Below are 16426 nucleotides of genomic sequence, written 5' to 3'. Positions count from 1 at the left end.
ATATGTATATTCACGTATGACTGAAGCACTGTGCTATACACCAGAAATTGACACAGCATTGTAAACTGACTATATTTCAATACAAAAAAGAAAATTTAAAAAGTTTTTTTAAATAAAAATTCAAAAAAAATCATACTACAGCAAACCATTCTATTTCTTTTGTGACTGTCTCACTTTAAAATATGAAGTCACTTTTTAAAGAAAAAAAATAGATTAGGCTTAAGAAACATTAAAAAGATCATTAAGTGGATCGACCTTCACAAACCAAGTGAGTTCAAAGCTGCTGACAGTGCTACTCCCCAGGAACCCACTCACCAAACAAATCCAACATTTCAGCCCAAGGTGTGTGCGAGCACGCGGTGAAAACACAGGAAGATGTCGGCAAGAACGACGGGGTGAAGTGATCGCTGCATCTGTGGTTAGCAGCTGTAAGTTTAAATTTATATTTAACCAAGTCAAGACTTACTATATATAGGTGTATACAGAGTTCAGTGGGTTAACCTCTTGGATGCTGGAGGGAACACCAGATAACTTCCCTCGGAACACAAAACAGGATGCTGACTTCACTTTTGCAGCCTGTAGTCGCTAAAAACTCAGCGATGGTTTTCACCTTGGTTTAAACTGGGAAGGAATTAAACACTGAGAAAGAAGCTGATATTTTATAAGTAGTATCCCACTTCCTGGAGATTCGATTAAAAAGAGTTACAGCAGTAGTGTGAGGGCAATTTTTGGCACCCCTCCCGCAAATATTATGAATTTGTGTCAGCCTTATGGAGAATCTGACAAATTGGTTTTTCAAGCATTGAGATAAAACGTTGTTTTACAAAATAAGGAAATGTTTATCTACTTCGAGGCGGAGGAGTAGAAAATGGGAGAAAAATTCCAAGAGCTCATTTCAACAAGCACATTCACAATCGTAATAAAATATTTAACACTCACTGGGGGCTTACCGCATGCCACGCACTGCGCTAAAAACTTTACAGCCATTATCTCCTTTAATTCTCATAATAATCTTGTGGAATTGGTACAATTATTACCTTCAAGAAACTAAGGTTTAGGGAAGCTAAATATCCAATTTTTTGTTAAGTCAAAAGTTTTGCTAAGCAAAAAACTGGAAGAGCGAGATTCACACCCGCGGTCTTCACACCTCTGCACTGCTTCTCAGCTCTCCAGCCACCTCCTACCAGCAGAGGGACACGCAGCCCGGCAGGGACCATTAGACCCTAGAGCAGGTGTGAGGCGTCTAGAAAATGAGGGAAACTCTAAATGAAACCAGTAAACTGACACCTCTTCCCAGTAACTTATTCTTGGAACTCAGTTTACACTCGATATGAATTATTACTCTAGCATCTAATGTGGTGCGGCACTGGCAGGATTGTCACCCAAGTCTTCAATGAGGGAAACTGATTAAAACTGACCGTATACTTTGGCTTACTTTTGTTCTATAAATGACTAGTTTCTTACAGGTTTCCCCCCACCACCACCAGCACCCACTTCACCAATGACACCCTAGGCTTATTTCTTATTACCTTACTTCTATAGAAATACTGGTTGTTCACTTTCTTGCAAAAACTAAAGCTGTGAGCTTTAAGCTCGGCTCTAAAGACAGACCTTTTGCAGAATCAGACCCTGGACTATTTCCTTCCTTAAGCCAAGTCTTCTATCATCATTTCAAAGTAAGAGGGACACCAGATTGAGTCGACTTACTTAAGACACTGAGCACAAGAGCCACTGTGGCATCTGACCCCAGCAGGAAGGGTGAGTGTGCCCCAGTAACATCCCCACAGTGTGGGGGAAAACCAGTTGGAGTGAGGAGGGAAAACATTCAGAGGAACAGCTGAAATAAATAAAACTCTACCTAACTTTTTACCAAATCATCAGACGTGCCCCCTAAAGAACTCCCACTTATCGCCTTTAATCCAAGGAATGCCTTTATGCATTTCATCAGCTTTCCTTTGTGAAAATGTCTTTGCAATGTCAGAGCAGCCAGAAATGGGGTCAGCTCAGTGATGGGTCAGTTTGAAGCAACGTCAGCACATCATACTCAGTAACGGCCCCCCGTCCCCTGGCTGCCCGTGGCTCCTTACAGATTACCTGTAGATTTACAGCTCTAACTACAGAGAAGGGAGAGTAAAACTAACATGTCAAAGGGTGGGGGGCGGGTATAGCTCGGTGGTAGAACGCATGCTCAGCATGCGCGAGGTCCTGGGTTCAATCCCCAGTACCTCCATTATATAAATAAATAAATAAACAAACGAATGAATGAATGTGACTTCACCCCCTCAAAAATACGTGATGTCCCATCATTTTTTTAAAAAAGTCAAGATTAAGGTAAATTTTCCATTAGTCCCCCATGTCCATTTCCAGCAACCTCCATTGTGGTATTATAGTTTGACCATTTCTTCACACTGACATTTTAAGGTATTTTTGACATTAACAGGTGTTTCTGAAAATAAACACATCATAACTCTGAATAATCCCACAATTTTATATGATTTTTTTTTCTAAATTAAAAAGAATGCTCAGGCTCTAAGAGTCCATGTAGGAGCATGACCTAAAAACTGAACTTTAATTTCAAATATTCCTACACGCAGTAAGAACTTTAAGTCTATATACTGTCCCTTCATTTGAAAGTATGTCCAGAAATATAACTTTTTAAAAAAATTTTGGATAAAGGATGATCTGAAAGTCTTTGCCTATTCACTAGCAGAGAAATCCACCCTGCTGTGGTCTGTCATGACCCCTACGGTCAGCAAGAGGCGGGGACCCCCCGGCCCACCGAACGGACGAGGACAGGATTCTTACACCAACACTGCACACCTGTCCAGCCAGCCCAGGAAGAGACAGGACGGCACAAGGTAGCATCAGCTGAGAAACTTTGAACAAAGTTTCCAACGCTGCCACCTGCACCTCCTTCAATATTCTCCAACTCTTTATGCCCAGAGCCAGAGCAAACCAACAAAACAAAATGCTCTGGGGATTAATACCTCTGACTTACAGCTTGAAACAATTATTTTTGCTTTCACCCAGTTAGCATTCAAGTCTAAGAATTCTCTTGAAATCCGTGGTACAGAATTATCTAGAGTTAAACACACAAGGCAGTGGAGGAGAACAGACCAAATTACACTACAAAACAGATCAGAAATAATCATGCTCTTTGAGGATGGGCATCAAACTGCGTGTGTCCTTCAGATAACTGCCTGGGTGCTGCCTTGGATTCAATCACTGAAATAAGCCGCAAGGAAATGCCCTCAGGCCGCACCAGACTGTCACACTCACTGGACAACCCAGGCCAGGAAACAGGCAAGCTGAATCACGAGCGCCTGTGAATCAATGTTGACTTCTGACTCTTTAAAATGGTGCCAGCACCTTGGCATTTAGCCAACTTCCTTTAAGTTCTCCACCAGAACCCTGACCCAGTGCCACAGCCCAGCCACTAGAAGGTTCTCTGGTTTTTACACTAAGTGAAAAAAAATAAAAATGAAACCTCATTCGTGGTGATGCACCATCACCTACTAAGGCTTCGCAAGGCTAAGCACAAATTCAAGTTTGCTATTGACTTCCTTCGCTGATAAAGCTGCATTCAGTAACAAAGGAAGACCAAGGGCCATCTCCCCGTGGTTACTTTGAGATTATCCACAGACTGACAGCTGTAACCACAGAGAATGGAGACCAATATTAAGATGTCAAGAGTAAGGCAAATTCTCCAAGTGAGGTCTAGTAATGCTTTTCCCCTAATTGCCCCCCCGACCCATTTCCCAGCTCTCCTCCAGCCAGCTATTGCTCTGCCTTTCCTGAATGACTGATAAAACAAAGAAGAAAGAGGAGAGAAAAGGGCGAAAGGAAAAAGAGCCGGGGGGGGGGGGGGGGCACGCCATGTGTAATAATAAAAATGAAGGCTTTCTCCCTCATCCTTGGAGAACCAATTTCATCAAGAGACAAGCGTATGAGACAGAGAGGCACCCTACCGAAAGTATCCAAAACCACATGAAACTGAAATCTTGAAAATGGTTGTAATCCACCTTTCTGAGAAAAACGTTACTTTCTTCCCCCTACAGGAAAGTAGAAAGACATTCAGACAGTCTTCTTTGAAATCCAAACGAATGAGATTTCACTTCAATAATCTATTTAGGAACTGATACTGATACACACACACACACACACACACACACACACACACACACACACACACACACACACACCCCTCCAACAACACACTTATTGGTGATACATTAAAAAAATCCTACTTTCCCAACCTGATAATGGGGGTGCTAACACCCGTGTTGGAGGCTGACTGTCATCATTAGACTAAACAATTTTCGGTTTATTTATATGTGCATCAAACTGATTTATGCTTTGACCTTGTTTCCAAAAGGATTTGAAGCAACCCCCGTGGAAGGAGTGCAGCCCTGCCTTGTTCAAGTGAGGCAGCCGCCAGCCACGTGGGGAGCTCACTGCCTCATGGAGATGCAGACACAGCTGCACTGAAATGAGATGGGCTCTGCCTGCAAAATACATGCTGGATCTCAAATACTTGTGTAAAACATCTTGCTGGTAATTTTTTATTCCAATTACGTGTTGGAGTAATACCCTGGATCTACTGGGCTAATTAAATATATTAATACATCATACTAGTATTTTTTTTTAATGTGGCTACTAGGAAATTTAAAATAACACGTGCAGCTGGCGTTTGTGGCTGCAATTATGTCAGCTGGACAGCAGTGGTGGAGAACTCAGTAGTCCACGAAGAAACGACGGCCAGGAGATTACGCCCAAGTACAGGACCTTCCCGCCCCCGCCCTCCACACATCACCGAGCTCCGGCCTGAACGTAGCACGTGGCACATAACAGACCTTCAATGTTTCTTTAATGGAGCTGAGTAAAGACAACCAAGGTACAAGATTAAAAAGCAGCAGCTAAAAGTGGTTTCTTAAAAGTTAAGGAAGTCCACTGGCTACCTGGGACACTTAGCAGATGGTTAATATGCAGGTTTTGAAAGCAAATTTTAAAACTACCTTCTTGTTACCGACAACAGTTTTGACAGTCACAGAAAACAATACTCTTGGAAAATAAAAGCCACTAAGATGCAAGGCGACCATTTAGTGTTCGGCTCATTTCACACTTTCAGACTGCAGGTGAAAGGACATATGGAAGAGAACGTTTTTCTCAGCTTTGCTCCTCACTTGGTATTTTCCATTTTAACCCACTGACACCCTGGCCTCCAGATAAAGCATCTCCACTCCAGGAAAAGGCAGGGAGGTGCTCGTTAATCAGCGGTACAGGTGACTGACACATCTTCAGTCTTCATGAAAAACAGGAGGCTGCTGGGAACGCCCCCAACGACCAGGAAAGTGGAGAGCAATCAGGGAGGGATGGATGGCCTTAACCTAAGGGGTCCTGAGGACCAGCACGCAGGGATGTGGCAACTCCTCTGACTTCCTGTCTGCGCTGGAGGGAGGCCAGCTCCAATCAGGTCTACCCACAGGGCCTGTCTCTGGTCCAGGCTCGATGGGCACAGCCCCTTCCTGCCACTTAGGTCAAAGATAGGTTTTCTTCAGAGACAGTCTGTTTCCGCATCTCCACCAGACGTCTGCAGAGGTGTAAAAGTGAAGTCGGTCCAGAGTGGTATTCACAGAGATACATCTTCTCTCAATTAAAAAGGCTCTTTTCTCTACTTCCGATCGCAATTTGCACAAGAAAGGCTTAAGAAGCCTGGCCACTTTTTCCATAAATACATCTAGGAGTTGCCAATGACTCTGCTCATGCCTGGAATTCTGTATTTACTGGGTGAACCAAGAGGGTTTCAGTACAATACTTGAGATTTATCAGGAAAAGGTTTTCCCAGAAAGGCTATTTTTTAAAAGATATTCATAACACATCCCCGAAAGACAGAGAACTGGAAGTTGCACCACTGATTCTTCTGGGTCTTTTTTTTTTTTAATTTCCTAGGGGAAAATTAGGACCAAACACATTACCCATCACCTCAATCTGAGTGGTCCTCTAAAACTGTTTTCTGCTTCTGTTCTCCTTCACCACAACTCTATTGCATGATCAAATGAATTAAAGGGGCACAAGTTTATCGAAAATAAATTTATTCTAAGGACACATGTTGTAGATCCTAAAAATCCCACCAGGACTCGTCCATCCGAGAGTGGAATCCAGGAATCTGCACCTGTGTAGACTTGAGCGGGTGAATTATTCAGAAACTCAGGGATTTGCCTGTAACCTAAAGGACATCACGGAATCAGTCTTTTGAGTGTCAGACAAGCTCTTCAAATGAACAGAACGACGTTCTGCGCTTTCCTTCTGGGTTCTCCTCACCGGCGTCCACTTGGCTGCCTCACCCTCTCGGTCCCCGGTGGCCACAGGGCTGGTCTAAGCAGCTCGCACGCCGTGACCGGCCAGGTCCTGCGGGGACGGGGCAGCTCTCCAACCCTAGGCTCCAGCCCCACCTTCCAGCCACGCTGAGGGACGTTCAGGGCCATGGGGTTCACTCTCATCATCCTCATGGTTTCCAAGCCCCCCCGTAAGCTCTTTCCTCCCCCGAGTTTACTAATCCTTCTCTCAACTCAAGTGATGCTTCGCACCTCAGCAGAACTCCCTCCTGGGCCCCAGCCTCCCCCTCCCAAGACCAGAGCAGGAGCTGGTCCCAAGCAGGCGAGCTCATCTCCAGGTGTCCTCCCGGGGCAGAGGCGGGCCCGCGCCTCTCCCGGGGAGCAGCACGCGGGGCCTCAGTCTTTGCTAACTGCTCCAGAAATCAAGGGAAGGAAGTCAAACCACTCTGACAGTACTTAACACTGAATGAGTGTTTGACATCATTGTCTAAACCCTGCAACAAGCAATTCTAAACCCCTGCCCCATGACACTATTGCTTTTGAGTCCCCACCAGGTGTCTGACACCCTGTTAAACACTAAGAGACGCTAGTGCTAATCTCTCCATGCCGCTCACCAGGAAGGTGTATCAGCCTCATTTTAGAGATAGCGCAATCGGGCCTGAGGGGAGGCGGGAACCGGGAGGTCGCGGGGCCGGGAACCAGTTGGTGGTATGGAAGCGGCAAACCCCAAGGCCTGCGTTCTTCCCTTCACGCTGCTGGTTCTTAAAGCGGGACTGGGGGGTCTGGGAGGTCAGAACCTTTTTCTAAAGACACTGAGATGCTACCTGCCTTTCACTCACGTTCTCTCTGACATAAGTGGACTCGGCCAAAGGCTCATGATTTGCATGCGGGCTGTCTGCAGAAGCAGATGTTAGCACCCCACATTTCAGGAAATGTAAAACATTAATTTTTTTTTTAATTTGGAAAACTGCTGATTTTCAGTTAAAAATGTGATTTATGTTAACATAATGTTTATAATTTTTACGCATTTTAAAAATGAGTAACAAATATTTCAAACTGTCCTCAGTTTTAATTTCTGAGACAATAACTATCAACACATATAATCCACATAAACAAAGGGCTTTTGGAGCCCACAACAATGTTTAATTTCAGAGCACAAAAGGGTCCGAGATGCAGAGAAAGACAGATACTGTATGATTTCACTTATATGTGGATGAACAGTTGTAGATGCAAACAGCGAGGAGGTGGTTTCCAGAGAGGAGAGGGGTGGAGGGAGGAGAGAAACAGGTGAGGGAGATGAAGAGGTATACACTTTCAGTTACGAAAGAAATGAGTCTCGGGGATGAAACGTACAGTGTGGGGAACACAGTCAGCAGTTACGCACTATCTCTGTGTGGTGACATATGGTAACGAGACTTACTGGGATGGTCAGTGTGAGATGTATAGAAACAGCAAATCACCATGTTGTGTAACAGGAACTAACATAGTGATGGAGGCCAATTACACCTCGAGAATACACAAATTCACAAAAAAGGGATCGGAACTGTGGCTGCCAGCGGCGGGCGTGGGGGAGGGGGGCTGGAAGACGGCAGTCAAAAGGTACAAACTTCCAGTTATAAGACACTAAGAATCAGGGGTGCAATGGACCACGTGAGAAGGATAATGAACGCTGCTGCAGGTTATGCACGAAAGCTGTTCAGAGAGCAAATCCTAAGAGCTCCCATCACAAGGGAAACAATTTTTTTCTTCTAAGTCTTTAATTTTGTACTTAGATGATGGGTGTTCACTAATCTTACTGTGACCATCACTTCCTGATGTGTGTAAATGAAATCATTATCTATATATTTTACATAGTGCTGGATGTCAATTATATCTCACTAAAACTCAAAGAGACAATAGACATATAAACAATTTACTTAATCACAGACAGACAGACAGGCAGACAGACAGACAGGAAACCACTGGCCTAATCAGCCACTGAAAACAAACGAAGGTAGGTTTGTTTCCTTCCCTGTAAATTTTATCAAATCACCAGGCAGGTCAGGAGCCTCCACGAGAGAGACTGTGTCCACACAGCGAACCTACGGCCTGACGAACTCTGGCCTCTGTTCTAATATTTCCCTTTGCTGACTCTTCAATTTAAAGTTAAACTTACCTTCGAAGATACTTAAACACGTGATATAATTTAGAAATTATCTGCTCGCTGCCCAGGAAACATCTAAAAAGCCTACCTCCTATTTTTAAAAAGTAAAAAAAACTCAAGAAAGTCAACAAGCCTACCTGAATGTGGCAATTCAGCAAATGACATCAATAGTCCAACTTGATCAGGTAGTTTCCCTGCTACATGGCATTGGCTTTGAACCACCATCCTCTCACATATGTGATGCAAAACGATTTTGGTAGCTCATAAGCAAAGCACGATTGGATAGATGATTTGCCAGAGCAGAACGTTAGCCGGTCCCAGGGAGAAGGGGGTTAGGGTTACGTGACGGCTTTCTGAACTACCCATCTCAGCCTCATCGCCCTCGGCAACATGCGCTAAAAGCGGCGTAATATTTGCACAAATCAAATTCAGTGCTTCATAACTAAGGCTGTATTTCATAATATGTAACCTGCTCCTTAAAATAATTTTACATTGCATTTAGTACATGTGAAATGACACTGGTTATGAAGTGAGGTTTGCACTGCAGGAGATCAGAAACTAAAACCCAGGGGAGAATTCACATATGAGTATACACCAGGCCAGACTCGCGCTCACCTGACGTGAGTATGTTCCCCTACTTAATGCCAACCACCGTTAAGATGGGTCCTATTTTTCCTACTCGGCGGATGAAGACTCTGAGGTTCAGAGAGGTTAAGTTGCCTAAGGTCAGCCAGCTAATAAACAATGGAGCCAATACCTTTCTGATTTCAAAGTCTCGTCTTCTCAAAACTTTTCATTTTCCTAGTATTACTTTTCAAAACTGACTGCTTCGAAATTCAAAGAGGATGCAAAGTTGAGCAGAAAAAAGAAAGCAAATTCCATGAGCAAAATGTTTAAAAATGCGATTGAACTTACATAATAGAAACACCTCCAATGTATTTGTGACACCCCTTAAATAGTTCCGAGTTTGTCTACAAAGGTTCACTTGAGAAGATGGAGCCGGAGGAAAAGGGAGGAACACTTGGTGTCCCCCAGCGTCTACCAGGCACAGCACATCTGGCCCACCCCACCCTCACCCCCACCCCTCAGGGACTCAGGTTCCACATATTCATACATGTCCTCTGAAATGCCTGTCAAGAAATCCGCAGTCTTAAAACTAGGGAATGCTGGAGGAGATCAGCAATTCCCATCCAGGGGTCGGATTACAGGTGGTAGCTGGGGGAGGGGAGGCCATCTTCCTTCAAACTGTGTCCTCTGGGGAGGAGAGGAGATGCTGGGGCAAGAAGTCTGCGGGGGCACTGCTCTGAAAAGACCCCGTGTTTAATAAGAAACTGCCGAGGAACAAGAAAAGAATCATCCCAGGAAACTAGGTCACGTTCATTTCTGCCCTGGAAGCCACCCAGGCTGGCCCAAGGCCCCAGCACCTCGGAAATGGCCCTTCCCACCTCCCCGTCACACTGCAGGGTACTCTCTCCTGGGCAGCGCAGGTCAGGTGGCTGAGGCCCGTGTGGCTCCCACTGACCTCGGGGGTCCTCCTGAGAATCTCTAAGGGTGCCATACCTCTGAAGGCAGCTTTCCCGGAAGTCCAACGTGTCCTGTGCCCTGAGGTCCCCAGGAGGCCTTCCTGACCTCCACTTTCCAGCCTCAGCAAGGCTGAAGCTTCTGAGTCCCTGATCTCAATGCCTCTCCACTGGGATCCCCAAAAAGGCTCTTTCCTGATCCGACCCTTTTACTTTCCCATAGTTTCAATCCTTTCTGTTCCCATTCCCCAAGCCCTGGTCCAAAATGTCCTCACAGGCCTGGACCACAGGCTCACAATTCAGGTTCTGGCTCCCTAACCAGCACGCACTGTCGAGTCATTGTCACTGGCTCCCCAGTGAAGTCCAAATTCTTTAAAACAGAATACCAGAACTCCACCACCGGCCCTGCCCTGCAGCAAATTCAACGTCCCATGCCCCCTTTAACAAACCATCCCCCAACCAGAAATGCCCTCGGCTCACAGCCCTGGCCGAGTCCTAGCCAAACGCCAAGCAGCCTCATCCACAGGGGCTGCCTCAGCCTCTGGACACCTGTCGCTTTGTACTTCCACATGCCGGTCATGTTTCCCCAAACTGAGTAGACGTTCACCAAGAACAAGCCCTGTGCCCTACAGCTCTAAAACTGCACTGTGCTAGCCAAGCTCAGGGCTGCACCCATGATGGAAGATCAATACACATTTCTGAACAGCACTCAGATAATCTGTGCATTAATTTACTTCTCCTAGATCTAGGGCACAAACACCAACATTTATAACGGAAAGATATCTTGGGAGCGCTAGAACTTAAAACCTAAATCTGTTTGCTTATAAATTCTGTAGGATAAAGTCCCAGCTCACAAAAAGGAAGACTCCAAATCTCTTATTAGAGGCCAAACACTTCCCGTGGATTACGGTTTACTGGGATTTTTCTACCGTTTGCCATTTAAGATCACACTAACATTCAACAGTTGGTAAAATAAGTGTTACGGGAGAGCACGTTTTGCAGCTTCCCAAGGGAAAATTGATAATAAATTTTCTAAAAGAAAGAGGAGGCACTACCACATAAAACTTTCCTGGAAACCCAGTTTCAGTGCACTTTTACGTCGAAGAGAGAGGGAGAGAAACAGAGTCAGAAGAATATAGGGGAAAAATGCGTCAGTCCAACGTCCATCTCCTGGCAATGAGACCAGAGTTCCTCACGGGTGAGGCCCCAGGCCCGGTTTTCTATGCAGCCTTAGCTCCAGCACAGTTCCTGGGACAGAAGGATTCAAAATTCAGTGAATAAGAGAATAAGTGTATGAGGCAAGAAGTAAATACAGGGAGTCACGGGAAAAAAAAAAAAAAAAAGGAGATTCCAGGGCAGCTCACAAGACAAAATTTCAGGACCTCGTAACGAAAACGCTTTCCAGGAAGTTTAAAGGAAAAGCCTGCTAGATCAGCTCATCGAGTTACAGTTCTCACTGCCAGGCAGACAGGCAGGCAGGCAGGCAGGACCCAGTCCCCTTACCTGAGGCACAGGCACTTTCTGCGGGGTGTTCTGGGGCGATGGGTGGAGCTGTGCCCAAGGCTGGTGGTGCGGGGGTGGGGGCGAAGACTGGTGGTGCAAGCCGGGGTGGGGCTGCATCGGAGGGCAGGCTGGCAACTGCTGGAAGGACGGCTGCTGGCCAGGATGCTGCTGGCCGGGCAGCAGCCGCTCCTGGATCGCCTGCGGGTCTGCGAGGCCAACGCCGGGACAGCCGTTGGGTCTCAGGTGCCCGGCCAGCTCCCGCGGTGCGGAGGACATGCCCATAAACGGACGAGACTGCTGCATGTTCCTGGGGCCCATATTCCTCTGTCCCATTCCCATGGCACCAGGGGGCTGGTGAGACGGCGGAGGGTGGGGCATATTTGGATAACTGCCGACTTCCATCGGGATCCCAGCACTTCCGGGCCTGACTTGCGGAGGCGGAGTACCTGCCGGGTTACTCATTGCTTTCATGGGTGACATGGGAGGTGGAGAGGCGTAAGTTCCCTGAGGCTGTGAAGGATGCATAGTTTGTGTGTTCATTTGGTTAAGTGAGCCGCTGGGGTGGATGGGCTGCTGGTGCATTAGTCCTTGACCACTGCTCGATGGGAATCCCACAGCACTGGGGTACCTTGGTACGGACTGGTTCATTGGAGTATTACTTGTAAGGCCTAAATTCTGATTCATCCCTGTATTGTTAACTAATCCCTGATTTAGGTTACTGTAAGGATATCGAGAATACTGCCCTGAGTTGTTTATAGTAGGTGAGGGGACTGTCTGGCTCCGAGAACTAAAGTTAAGGGTTTGCGGCCTGACAGCGCCTTGCGGAGGAGGATTAGGGGAGAATCTGGGGCTGTGGGCAACGGATTCGCCGTGGAGAGCAGTGGGGGGGTGGTGGTGGAACTGCTGGACGGAGTGGCGCAGGGACGGCGCCAGGCCGGGGCTCTGCGGGGGCACGTGCGACAAGTGGCCAGGTCCTGAGGTGGCGATGAAAGGGTTGCCCTGACTGAGGCCCTCCTGGCCTTGGGGGAACTGGCCCAGCCTCTGCTGTGGCTGGCCGTGCTGCTGCATGGAGAAATCCCCGCGCGCCAAGTAGCTGCCCATCTGCTGCAGGTGCTGGGGGTGGCCCTGCGCCGGGGGCCCCGATGGCGCCGGCTGGGGCTGCGGCGGCGGTTGATAGGGGGCCCGGATCTGGTCCGGCACCTGCACGGCCCGGGGACCCCACATGGAGCCGCTGTCCACGAAAGACTGTCCGTGCCGCTCGCTCTGCATGCCAGGGTAGACGCCCAGCTGGCCGCCGCCGCCGCCCCCATGGGGGACCTGGGGGACGGGAGGGGTGTGATACTGCGAGTGGGGAGACGCCAGTCCATTCCCAGGGGCGTTACTCATCATTCTGTTGGGCTGATCCATCAGGTGCATCTTCTGCTGCTCGTACTGATTATAGTGATCGAAGTGGGTCAGCTTGGTCTGACTCTGGGTAGGGGAGGGATGGTGGAGGGATGGCTGCAACGAGCCAAAGCCTTGGTCTATCGGCATCTGCTGACCCATGGGATTCACCGGGTTTTCAGGGTAACCACACTCTCCAAGGCCCTCCAGGCCTTCGCTGAAAATATTCCCATCCTCGCCAAAAAGACTCATCATTCCTGGATCCGCCATCTTCTCCCAACACACGGCTCCTCCAGCCCAGCGCGCGGGAGCCTGGCTGTGCGTCACTTCACTGAGGGCTCGTCCTCAGAGCCTATAATCCTGACTAATCTTCTTCATGTCACTCCATATTTCTTTAATTCTCTTGGACCCTGCAGTGTCAGGCAAAGTCTGGATATAGGTCCTGGAAGGGAGTGGGGGTGGGGGGTGGGGGGAAGAGAAAACAAAGAATTAGGAACAAGTGATAAAAACTGCCAGCATTTTCCGCGTTTGAATTTGGTCGCCGTCGACAATACTAATCTAGCCCCCTCGCTGGGCTGTATTTTATAAATCTGGTTCACTTTAAGAGAAACTCATTAGCTTCTACCAGAAGCATTATTATGATCGGTTACTTAGAAAGCAAGCAAAACACTAACCTTAACCTTAAATTAATCCATTCACTACACTTCCTGGCGTTCCATTCTTGGATGGAACAGAACAAAAGAACACAACATGAAGCGGCGGCAGCTGCCACCGCAGGCAAGCAGATGTATGAGTACAGCCAAGCAGCCCATCTGCTGCGCTGAAGCCCTGGAAATGCTCTGGTTACCGACAGCCCGCCCTTAACCTTATTCCCCTGAGCGGTGTAATCAGATGAGCAGCCGCAGCACCGAGGGCTGTGAAAAGCTCAACTTGGTTAAATTGACTAGAGGATTATACAAATACCAAAATCAGTCATTTCGTACAAATTAGATGTATTTACGGCCCACGTACGACCAACTACGGAACAGCAACGGAGGCGTCGACCAAGGGCGCGGCGGGGCCGCGGGCGCAGGGCGCGCTGGCCGGCGCCGTGACAACTCGGCGGCCCGGGCGCCTACCGGCGGGCCCCACGAGGGCCGCGGGGAGAGGCCAGGGCGGGAGCTCCCGGCCGCCGGCAGCGCCCGCCGCGCTCGGCGCCCGGCCGGGCCGCTCCGACCACGAGGGCGTCGTCCCCGCGCCGACGATCGGGCCCCGGCGCGCGACCGCTCGCAGACTCCAGCTGGGCGGGCGGTTTCTAGACGACGACCATTCTCATCAGTAGAGATGGAAAACTTCCCCCTAGACTGGGCAGAACTGGAAATTTTCACAGAATAAAGTTCAAAATGTCCACGCAGCCCTCACCCTCGCCCTGACCTCTTCTGGGCCACGGAGGAGGAGCAGGTGGGGACGAGGGCGCAGGCCCGCCCGTCGGGGTCCCGCGCTGACTGCACATGGTACGTATACCTACTAACGCCCTACGCTTTATTCAAACGGTTCCCAGTAGGTTCTGTGTCAAATTAAAGTAACCAATTTAAAGAATGTTTCAACAATCGAAACAGGAAAGTGTTTTTGTTGAATGCTAATTAAATCAACAACCTAATAAAGAACTAATTCACATAGGAAAAATGTCCAAAATCTTAAACATCTTTGGAATTTAACTCTTTTTTCCCCCTCTTTCATAAGCACATGAAGCACTGTGCGATACTGCCTAACTTGAAAAAATCAGTATCTTGGTGAAGAATTTCAAAAGTGATGTTATAAGCAGGCCCCATCATAAATTCTAGTGACACACTTCTGCACAACCACGGGAATGCGGACGGACAGGGGCCACCAGCACGGCTGAGAACTCACCCACAAGACAGATCAAAATTCGGATTCCGCCTGCCTGATTCCAACACTCTCCCAACAAGAGGAGACCTCTGCTTACAGAAAACGTAAACAACATTCCTGCTCGCTGTCAGAACTACAGACATAACACCTGCGAGGGTCTCCGGGTCTGCAGCGCTCGGGTGACAGCTGTCAGCTAAAGCTAAAGGTCTCCTCACTCCACCGCTAACTGCCATGCATTTTCCGATCTACTTTCTCCAAAAACAGGGGTCAGGTGGGTGGAAATAAGGTGAGCGTGAAAGCCATTTCATTTACAGACATGCCGGCTTTACTGCACAGCTACCTTAAAATCCAAACTAAAGAGAGGCTGAAATCTCCAGTGCCAAATGAAACAAATACTTAGAAAATTGAATTTACTCCGAAAAAGCCCAAGCAGTCAGTCTTCATTTATTCGAGGCTCATGCTAGCTTTCAAGGAAATAGATACTGGAATGGACTTGATAATCGCTTAAACCAGCCATGCAGACTAACCACTTACCAAAATAACCTTTCAAATTAGCTTAAGGAAGGTAACATCTAGGTGTATGTCCTGGGTGGCCTTGTTTTATGGGATAATGCCTTCATCCTCAGGGCCCATCACGTGTGTCACGTGTCATGGGAGGAAGTGCTATGGATGGGTTGGTGGGGGGTTCCCAGCCAGATCCCAGGGGTTGGGGATGGCCTGGTCCACTGCGTCCCAAAGCACAGGGGCCGGGGGGAGGCAGCGATGGAGCTGGCACTCATCTTATACAGGCTTAAGGCTGAGCAGAAAGGGAAAGAGTGCTTGCCTACGGGCACGGGAAGGGACACGCAGAACAATGACTGAGAGTGATCCCACCCGACTCGGGGGTCTCCGGTGCCCTTCCCCTTCCCACCAAGAGGGCATTTCCCAGCAGCATGAAAAGCAGCAGCGTTACCTGGTACAAGTAAACATGTCACCCACCGCAGCTGCGACCAGTCAGGTGAACTCCGGGCAGAGAAGTTCAAAAACCACGGCTTTAGCCTGCCGCCGTCCCCACTCGCGCCTGCTGGGACAGCCACCACCGCCTTCCTGCCCCTCTTCTGACCTCAAGCCTCGGCTGGCGACTATGTTAGGAATCCATCTGGTAGCTGGATTTCATATTTCTGATCTGAGCTAATCTAATTAATTTATTTTGGTCTTTTTTTAATTTGATCAAGACCCATTTGAACACCCACTTTCCCAAGTCACAGCTGCAACACTTAATTCTGTTTCTATCAAAGATATTCATTTAAAGTTCCTTTTTTTGGAGGCTGCCCCCTTGTCTACATTCAATATCTATATTTTCTATGTCTAGATCAGCATTATTCAATGAGCCACCAAAACAGTCATATATGTCATTGTAAATTTAAATAGCCACATTTAAAAAGTAGTCCCCCAAAATAGTGAAATTAATTTTAGTAATAATTTTTATTTAACATAATATATGCAAAATATTATCACTTCCACATGTAATCAATATGAATGAGACAGGTTACATTTTTTGGTACGTAGTCTTTGAAACCCAGTGTGTGTTCACACTTACAGTATATCTCAATTTCTACTGGCCACATTTCAAGTCAAATTGGTGCACATGAGGCCAGTGGCTATCATACTGAATGGCACAGGTACAGATGATT

The 16426-nt window shown here is 47.6% G+C and overlaps 1 protein-coding gene across 5 annotated transcripts in view; it reads right to left on the bottom strand.

The window, feature by feature from the left end:
* The window catches only part of CHD7 (chromodomain helicase DNA binding protein 7), a 171539-nt gene that overhangs the window by 102306 nt on the left and 52807 nt on the right, over positions 1–16426 (bottom strand). For 4 of the 5 annotated variants that reach the window (XM_074354990.1, XM_074354993.1, XM_074354992.1 and 1 more), the window contains exon 2: positions 11502–13326. The exons of the other annotated variant lie outside the window; for it this stretch is intronic. In XM_074354990.1, coding sequence (XP_074211091.1) covers positions 11502–13154 — 1653 coding nt within the window. In that variant the 5' untranslated portion in view covers positions 13155–13326. The remainder of the gene's footprint in view (positions 1–11501; positions 13327–16426) is intronic. 5 annotated transcript variants of the gene reach the window in all.

Source organism: Camelus bactrianus, chromosome 29, assembly GCF_048773025.1.
Source record: "Camelus bactrianus isolate YW-2024 breed Bactrian camel chromosome 29, ASM4877302v1, whole genome shotgun sequence".
Classification (NCBI taxonomy): Eukaryota; Metazoa; Chordata; class Mammalia; order Artiodactyla; family Camelidae; genus Camelus; species Camelus bactrianus.
The sequence above is the reverse complement of the archived record's forward strand: the minus strand, read 5'-3'. Positions and strand labels throughout refer to the sequence as shown.